The sequence below is a fragment of the Solanum dulcamara genome, chromosome 12, assembly GCF_947179165.1.
Source record: "Solanum dulcamara chromosome 12, daSolDulc1.2, whole genome shotgun sequence".
Classification (NCBI taxonomy): Eukaryota; Viridiplantae; Streptophyta; class Magnoliopsida; order Solanales; family Solanaceae; genus Solanum; species Solanum dulcamara.
Window position 1 is genome coordinate 64215801 of NC_077248.1, and position 9709 is coordinate 64225509.

The 9709-nt window shown below is 31.6% G+C and overlaps 1 protein-coding gene across 1 annotated transcript; it reads right to left on the minus strand.

Moving 5' to 3' along the window:
* Nucleotides 1-4575: 4575 nt before the first annotated feature.
* Nucleotides 4576-9034, minus strand: LOC129876435 (indole-3-acetic acid-amido synthetase GH3.10-like). The gene is made up of 5 exons (XM_055951887.1): nucleotides 8623-9034; nucleotides 8006-8107; nucleotides 7524-7915; nucleotides 6485-6940; nucleotides 4576-5172 (listed from the first exon to the last, which is right to left on the minus strand). Exons 1-5 carry the CDS (start codon nucleotides 8949-8951, stop codon nucleotides 4634-4636), a joined length of 1818 nt encoding a protein of 605 aa, XP_055807862.1. The 5' UTR covers nucleotides 8952-9034; the 3' UTR covers nucleotides 4576-4633.
* Nucleotides 9035-9709: the final 675 nt, after the last annotated feature.

The window sequence follows — 9709 nt, forward strand, 5'->3', positions numbered from 1 at the left end:
AGGAGAAAGCGAAGAAGAGAGCGTCGCCGGAGAAGAGAAGGGAGTGACAGAGAAGGGAGCGTCGCTGGAGAAGAGAATCAACCCTTGGACAAAAAGACTCAACTTACAAAAAAACAAAAGGCCGAAGTGATTCTATAAAGAACTAATATAACTAAATTAGCCTAACATTAGATCTTACTCTTGTACAAATAGCAAGTTTGATCAAGAAGCCAAATTAAATGGCACGTTTATGAATTATGTCTAAAAAGAATGATATTTTTTTATATTTACGTGATACTTTTTCAGTTTTAATCAATCTCAAAGAGAATACTCTATAGAGTATATTTTTATATTTATTATTTTCTGTATTTACTTTTGCATGTTTACTTTTTCAAAAATAAATTTTCACTTTTATTTGTCACTTTTAACATGCATATCGAGAAATGACAATTATTTTCCCCTCATATTTTACTCATTAATTATTTGTTCCATAAATTATTTTTCAAGACCTGCTATCAAACATCAATTAATAGGATAGTATGGTAAAATAATCATATCAATTTTTTTTAATGATTATATCAAGTTCAACTGTGACAAGTAAAAATGGACGGAGGAATTTTACTTGTCCGCATGTGACTCACATACCTCTCAAAAAGCTATAAATAATTAGAAATTTTACTATATCATTGTTTGATTATACTCTTTCTATTCACTTTTACTTGTCCACTATTTCAAAAATAGATATTTTTTACTTTTACTTGTCACTTTTAAAATATCGAGAAAAGACAATTATTTTTTCCATGTTTTACTCTTAACATTAGTTACTTATTCTCCAAATTATTTTTCAAGACCTAATATCAAACATCATTAATGGAGGTAACGTGGTAAAATAGTCATGTCAATTATTACTATTTTTTAATGGCGTGTCAAGTCAAAATATGACAAGTAAAAAGGAATGATAGATTCAATATTTTTGAAATGCATTAGGAAAATAATTATAATTAATACTAAGAATAAATTGGGAATAAGTAATAAAATAATTTCTTGATTTTCTAAACTGGACAAGCAAAAATGACACGTGTTATTAGTATAGTGGACAAGTAAAGATGGACAGATACAATACTCTCTCTGTCCATTTTTATTTATTCACTATACTAAAAGTAGATGTCCATTTTTGCTTGTCTTGTTTAAAAAAATCAAGAGATAATTTTATCATTTTATATCTATTTTACACTTATTATTAAGTACTAATCATTTTTACACTTAATTATGAGTGATATAGTAAAAATATTATTTTTATGTTTATTTTTTTAAAATTGTGTCAAGTCAAATATGAATCTAGAGAGTAAAATTTAACTTTAGAATTTCATCTTTTTTATCACAATATTTGAATTAGACACACCCTAATATTTTGATTTACCTAATATTGGACACTCATATTATATTATTCATATTCCAGTTTGGAGATTTAGACCTGCACGAGGGGAGGGGGTCTATTTAGTCCCATATGATATAAGTGGTGGGATGAGAATTGGGTAATAATTATTTGGGAAAATTACGCGAGATGACAAATATTACTAGTTTATTACTTTATATGGGTATAGTTTTATTTTATTACTATTCCTGTGTATATTTTGCTGAGATTTATTATAATTTATTTATATATTTCCCTATACAATTCATGTATTGCGTTTGTATAATTCGTTATACAATTCACAATTTTTGTATAGCCTTTGTATAATTCGCTATACAACTCACAATTTTTGTATAGCGTTTGTATATTTTTCTATACAATTGGTGTACAACATTTGTATAATTCGCTATACAATTTGCAGTGTTTGTATATTTCGATATACAAATAATTCGTGGGTACAACGTTTATATAATTCGCTATAGCATTTGTATAATTCGCTATAACGTTTGTATAATGGCAAATTTATGTTTGCCATTATAAGTAATTAGGGAAGTTATACCCATATAAAATAATTATACTTAAAAGGTTTGTCGTATATAAAATTTTCCCTACTTATTTTCATTAAATATTTACATTAAATCATATAAATTTATTATAATTAAATTCTAAAAGTCTATGTACAAACAACTTGTATTGTTTAACATGGTTAATGTGTCAGTCTTTTTTCTTTCTAATGATCATGTTCAAAACAATCAATATTGTTGCTTAGCTCTATGAATATTACTTTGGTCCAAGTACTAAATGAAGTGTGTACTTATTTTACTATGATATCCAAAACTATTAGCATTCAAAAATCTTTGAGAAATAATTTTAAAATTTAGTAATTAATGTTAAGGGTAAAATATTATAATGATCTATGCCCGTTGTTATGGATATACCATTGGGAAAGGAAATTGGGTCAGAAAACTTTCTAGTAGTGACTTGAAAATATTGAGCCTAGTCCAGACTTGGACGAAATTTGAGTCAGGTGAGATCAGAGGTAAGCCGGTAGTGGATGGGGAATTGAATGGGTAGTTTAATTGTATGAGTTGATATCCAAGACGATACAGAGCCTGTACGACCTTACAAAATCGTATTTGGGTGAGTAAACCCCTCGAATTGAACTTGGCATGAAGCATAGATATTAGAACATAATAGGATGATGGTGTGTTTCAAAATGGGAAGCTTGAGACTCAAACACGAAATTTTTGTCTCCGTGAATCCCGCCAAAGAGGGATTATTCCCTCTAGGGCGGGGCCGTTGTAGAGGGATGGCCTAACTGTGGCAGGACCGTCAGGAATTAAAATAGGAAAAAGTCCCAAAACTATTTTTAATCACCCTACTTCATTCTTAAGAGACCAGAAGAGACCTAGGGCGAATTCTTGTAGTTTTCCACCATATTTTGTGCTAAATGTAGTTAATCACTCCCCTAACTTGTATTTAGATTGTTAGTACTTAGAATCCATGAGGGATAACTTAGGGGAGGGTTCTTGAATTAAATTTAATGGTGGGGAATAGCCTTAGTTGGACATTAGAAACATGGGTTTTGCCAAGGGGTGAGATTTTGTTATAATTCAAATAAATTAGGCCATTTTATTGATCCTTTGCATGTGTGTGACTGTTTTTAGACCAAGAACAAGCCAAGAGAATTCGAAAATGGAAAACTCCACCAGTTTAGAGTTTCTAAAAACTTGGGTTCGAGGCAGATGATGATTTTGTCTTTTCGTATGTATCATATTTGTTAACTGCTTTTTTTGTATGCATATATGTATGTGAATAGGGAAAGATGAAATGAATCATGTGAAATGACAGTTTATTTTCAATGACATGCAATAAACCTGTTCTTGGTATTTTTGACTGTTGAAACTATTCACTGTAATTGTGATTGTGTTGTGGTTGCTTGAATCGAGTGTCACATTCCGACACATAATTGAACTGCGTGTCATATTTCGATACATATTTGGATCGGGTGTCACATTCTGACACAACCTTGGACCGGGTGTCACGTTCTGACACACTAATAGGTGAACTGTAGGTTCCATGAGAGAACCATTCTTAAATGTGTATTGAAATTGAGACTGTTAACCTGTGTATATGTATATGTACTGATACGAGATGATGAGTGGTAAGGTACTCTGTATATGTGTGTTTACTGTGTTCTAGTTACTTGTTCATATCTCACTTATAGGAATAACCGCATGATCCTGCCAGTACATCATTGTTTGATATACTGATACTGTACTTACTTTGTTGAGTACATGACATCTTCAGGCGATAGTTGAGAGACCTCAGTTAGGAGACCGTTGATTACTGAATTCAAGGGTGAGCCAGCTCTTTCAGGCTATAGTGAATTCTCCTAAGTCTTGGTCCCTCCTTCAAGACTTAGACCTCTAGACTCTTGTTTTTTTTTTATGTTTGATATTGGGCTCTCATCCCCATCCTTAGACTTGTTGGTAGAAGTTTTGATACGATGACTTTCAGGTCCTACGTGTTGAATTGCCGCATTATTAATTCTGTTTTTATTACTTACTGAGTTTATGAGAACTCAACTTTTAAAAACTTCCCCTTAAACTTGTTTTCACATCTTAACTGTTGTCTCTTGTCATTACTGTTTAGTTGAGTTGTAATAATGGTTCTCCCACCGAAGGGTTAGATTGGGTGTCAATCACAATGGGTCAAGATCGTGACAAATATATTAAAAATTATCTTTGTGTTGATGTACTAAGATCGAAAAGTAATAATGAAAATTTATTTTTCGTATAGCCGACAAGTAAAAGTAAAGGAACATAGTACTTAGTTTGTCAAGTACAAAACTAGCCAGTATATACTCCCTGGATCACTTTACTTGTCATATTTTATTTATTTATATGTCCTTAAGAAACTATGTGTTTTGACTATCATACCTTATTTATTAGCTTTAATCAATTTAATTAAAATGTTAATCCCTTCTCAATAAATATTCTCTCTTTAATCTTTTTTCAATAAATAAAAAGAGTGTTTATAAATGCAAAATCACAAATCTCTTTTTAATTACTTTCAAGAATAATTATTACTAAGGGTAAAATGAGAAGAATATACTCAATTATTTTTTATTTTCTAAAATAACAACTATTTTGAACAATTTATTTTTAATAAGAACGAAGTGATTGGAAGGAAGTAACAATAGATGTCAACCCAATTCAATTATGTTACAACATTATATCAACCATAGGCTGTGCTATAAAACCTTTTAATGGTACATACATTAAGGATTCTTAATAGGACTTGGTTGCTAGTGCATCTAGGAGTCTTAAATTGGCTTAATGCTGCTCCATTCCCAATAAAATGTTCCAAAATCTTCTTAAAAGTATCCCTCTCCACAATGCAAAGTTCCAATGGTCCAATTGAATTGGTTTTTCTTGATACAACATATCCATGATCCACAAAAGAAGCATCCATTTCCCTACAACACTCTCCAAGAACTTTTTCTTCAACATCTCCTTGTATTTCCCAATAGATCACATAATGGCCTGGTCTTTTTGCTACATTTGCATGGCTTGTGAAGTCCACTAGCTCAGCTCTTGATTTGGTTATTAATATCTGTGAACCTCTCTCCACCACTAACTGGAGGTCTTTTTCAGTATTTTTGTCGATATTTACTGTCAGTATCAACTTTCTTCTGCATATAAAGTTGAGTTTGGGGGTCTTCTTGTGAAAACCGGCCACTTCTACTACGTCCCCTAATCTATATCGATAAAGACCTGGAAATAACGGTTTAGTTAGTTAAAAAAAGAAAGAATTTAACTTATATGTATTTATACTGACAATTAGTATATTTTAACATATTGTAGTAGATTACTTGTTCTACTTTTATGGTTATTTATCGATTTATTATGAACGATTATTTATAGTTATCTTTTACTCATGATTTTAATTATAAAACTCAAAGGAAAACATTGCAAGTTGGCAAAATATAAAAAAGAAAAGGTAAAAAAACTAATTTCTAGCCAAATGTTACCTAGACAAAATATTGCACTCTTAAAGACTAAATTTAATCTGGGTGGAGCATGAATTCAATTTAAATGACATAGTCCCCAAATTTTTAGCTCATTGTATCCATACTTGAACCCTCCCCCCCCCCCCCCCTTTTTTTTTTTTTCCTTTTTTCTTTCTATATGACAATTTGCAGTATGAAAAGGACAAGATAAATCCCTTGTTTTTGAAATGTCAGACACATCATGTTAATATTTAACTTGAATCAACTCACTGTCCATGGTCAAGTACAAATAATTGATGTGTGGTGGTTGATGTAGTCTTAATTGAGAGTTTAATTTCAATATATCATGATAAAAGATGTTTTATGTTATCATTTCTCCTAGAGAATATAAAAAGCAACTTACTATAACATGTCAAAATAAATTAATTATTATATATATATAAAATATTTCTATACAATATCAATACATATAACTTTTAAAACAGAATTTAATTTATATTCAGAAAAAAAAACCATCCAACTATCAAACTTGTATGGTTGGTGGTGGTGGGTGGATTGATATTTTCATGACAAATGACATGTCAAAAGGAATTAATGCTATATGTATGGAGCATAAAATAGTTAGACTACATTGAGAAAAAGTTAAAACTAAAAGTTGACCATCAAGTGTTACAGGGAATAAATAGTATTTCTTTCATCATCGTTCATTAAAAATCTCGAGTTCGAATTTTAAATATAAAAAAAAAAAATCTAATTGGATGTTCTTTCTGGGTCTTATGTAATGTAGATTCAAATTAGTCAAAATCCTAGAATAGATACAGGATAGACCAAAATGCACAAATACACAATTTTAGGGATACCATTTAAGTCATATGCACAATACAATAAAATTTGCAAGTCTACCCACTTCGGAACAACTGTAGACTTTTTGTGTGAAGTTTAGGATTGACTTCAGACACCGTATATTTAAAGTTGGTAAGCGTGCAAAAATATTGAAAAAATGGATACATATTAAATAATGGTTTCCAAATAGAATTCCACAAAAAAGCAAGAACTAAAAGTTGATAATATATTACCTGTGAAAGTAGTGATGACAATCTCATACTCTTGTCCAATCTTGACTTGAGATAAGGGAACAGGTTCATCTTCAATAAAATCATCAGTGGCTGGAAGATTGGCATCTTTTTGGCTATTATTGTAACTTTGTGACTTACTTCTATGGAGTGGTATGAATTCAAAGTAAGAAAAAGTGGGTATCACTGCAAAAGTTACTTTCTCTGGTGGAGATGAAGGTTCCACATTCACTCCAATCCAACTCTCTGTGGACCCATAATCAGCACTCACTAAAGGCAAATCCCCAGCATAATGCCTCAATTTGTTCAAGTATGGTTGCATTGAGCCTGTCATTATTGAGTAAATATATTTAACATTTGGCCATAATTTTGGGATTATGCTAAACCAATCTTCCCTTTCTACTTCTTCACATATTGATTCAATTCTTGATGCCAACTCTGGATTAGGTACAATGATACCTGTTGAAGACATAATGAAGTAATTAAAACTATATATAGTTTTTGGTAATAAATACACTTTAATATTGATATCAGAAGACAAATGGTCTTTTGTTCAAGTCAAAAAGAGGCAGACATGTGAAGGGTGCGCTGGAGACATAATGAAGTAATTAATTGCGTACTCTTCCCGAAAGATTAAACTTTTAAATGGGATGATAAAGTACTTCAACATTGACATTAGAGTAGGCAAAGGATTTTCTGTTCAAGTCACAAAGTTACTCATTATTAAAAAGATTTTTTACGTGATAGTCCAAAGAAAAAAGAGTTGGGCACATAAAGGATTGTGTTGAAGACATAACCAAAAGTAATTAAAAATGTACACTTTCTAATAGTTTTAAATTTTTAGATGAGATGGAGCAGCTAAAGCCAGAAAAACCTACTTCAAGTCTCATTACCGCTCATCATTAACAGAACTTCCATGTGTTAGGCCAGAGAAAAAAAAATCGGGCTTACACGTGAGTTGGAGCAGTGAACAAAGAATGAAGTAACTAAAAATATACTCTTTTTTAACCCGTTTAAACTTTTAGATGAAACAATAACGTACCTGACACGACTTTTCTTACTTTGGTTACGTTGATTCTTGAGCTAAGAGTACCTCCTCTAATGTCATGGCACAATTCTTTCCACAACTCTTCAAATGATCTGAATGCTTGAACTATACTATATGCAAAAGTTGAGGTCAGAACTTCAACTTCCTCAGAAAAATACAAGCCAAGAAGGAGATGACAATATGTTGATTGTTTATAATCTCCACTTGAAATAACTTCCTCAGGGCTACAAGTAAAAGACTTTGTGTGTTGTTGTTTAATCTTGAATTCTTCACTAGCATAATAGTGTGTTGTGGCTGTTCCTACTATTAATCCCCCTTTTGTCTTGTATAGTTTGCTGCTGTATATGAATTCAAGAACTTTTCCTCCTCCTCTTATTGAATAAATCCTGTTTTATAAAAACAGAGAATTTTTTTATTAAAATCAACAAAAAAAAATTTAGAGGGATTTTGAATATTTTTCAAGATTAGAACTATACCTTGATCTATAAGCTGCTGCCAATTTGAAAATTTGAAGAGTTGTTTGGGAGCTATGGTGAGTAAATGGCACAAATTTCTGTCTACCCTCTGTCGTTCCAGAACTAAAAGAATAAAAAAAAACATCTAACAACAAGAGTTACACCTCAATTCCGAACAAATTGGATTGGATATATGAATCAAAACTGTCCATATCGCTTCTATTTAAGCGCCTTTTAACCGAAATCTATTTTATCCCTGTCGTTCTTGTTATTTGCTTTCTCATATATGCCTTATCTAACCTCTTTTATGTTTTTATGCTTTTATTGAGCCGAGAGTCTTTCGAAAACAACCGTCCTATCTTAATAGGAATCAGGTCAGCGTACATTTTACCCTCCCCAGACCCCACGTTGTGGAATTTCACTGAGTTGTTGTTGTTGGTATTACTTGAATGAATCTATCATGAAAGAAAAATTTCTAGCATGTAAATTTTGACATTTCATTATTACATACAAGAGATCATTTTTTTTTCCATACTATAAACTATTTCATTGCCAAAAAGGTGCTTCTCCATTATTTGCCCCCACCCCCTTCTCCCCCCCCCCAAAAAAAAAAAGAAGGGAAAAAACAAGAACTTTACCTTAAGGACAGAGTATAGATAGGCTCTTGAGTAAGCAGAGGAGCTTTTTCACCATTAGCAATTCTGTGTATATAAGGCTCAAAATCTGCATGAGAAGAAAGAGGGACCATAGTAGCATAAAGTGATTCCAATGCATTTTCATCTTGAAGTCTAATGTCTCCAAGCCATTTTTTTAGGTACTCAACACTATGGTTGAGTTCAAGAATCCGCCGAAGCGTCTGCCGCTGTACAGCGGCAGCATTTTCGACGGTTCTTTCGAACCAACTGATTATTTCATCATTGCCATTGTAATAATAACAATTATTGGACTTATCTGCTGCTGGTTCCATTTGCTAGGCTAAAAATATAGCCAGCAGCACATATATATATATATATATATATATAAAGTGTTTTGGGCTAATAGTTGATGAGACTGATAAGTGGCTTTCATGTTAAAAATTGACTCATCATTGTGAGGTTCAAGTTATTTAAAGGTCAGGAATAAGTCTGGCCATTGAGTCGAGAAGAGTCTAGTGGAGTATGCATAATTTTTATTTAAATAATGTCGATATTTGAAGAAGTAGACAAATAAATTTATTATATTACCAAGTTGTGTTACTTTCTATATTTATACTCAGTGTTTACATTTCGCTTTATTTAGATAATAAGCACTCCTCATTTATTATCATAAAATTATGGGTTCAAATCATTAAAGAAGCAAAAAGGGCGGGAACTTTGAGGAGGGATAAAAAGGAAAAAAAAAGTCTATGTTGTCTTTGCTAGAAGAGTCTAATCAAATTATTTTAATGCAGTTTTCGTTGGGTAGGTATAACACTCTCTATTAATGATTTTGTTAGGATCGAAATAATTAGGTATCATGCAGAAGCTATCAGAACAAACTTCGAAAGACCATGAGTAAGAAGACAAATGAGAGATGTGTCAAAAGAGATAAATATTTAACGTGGTTCGATCAATCGATCTACAATCACAAAAAAAGATGATCAATTCACAATATAAAAAAAAGTACATAATATTGAGAAAAATGACCCCACATAATTCACTCGGAATAAAAAGAAGTTCACACAAGTATTAACGTAACACTTTTGTC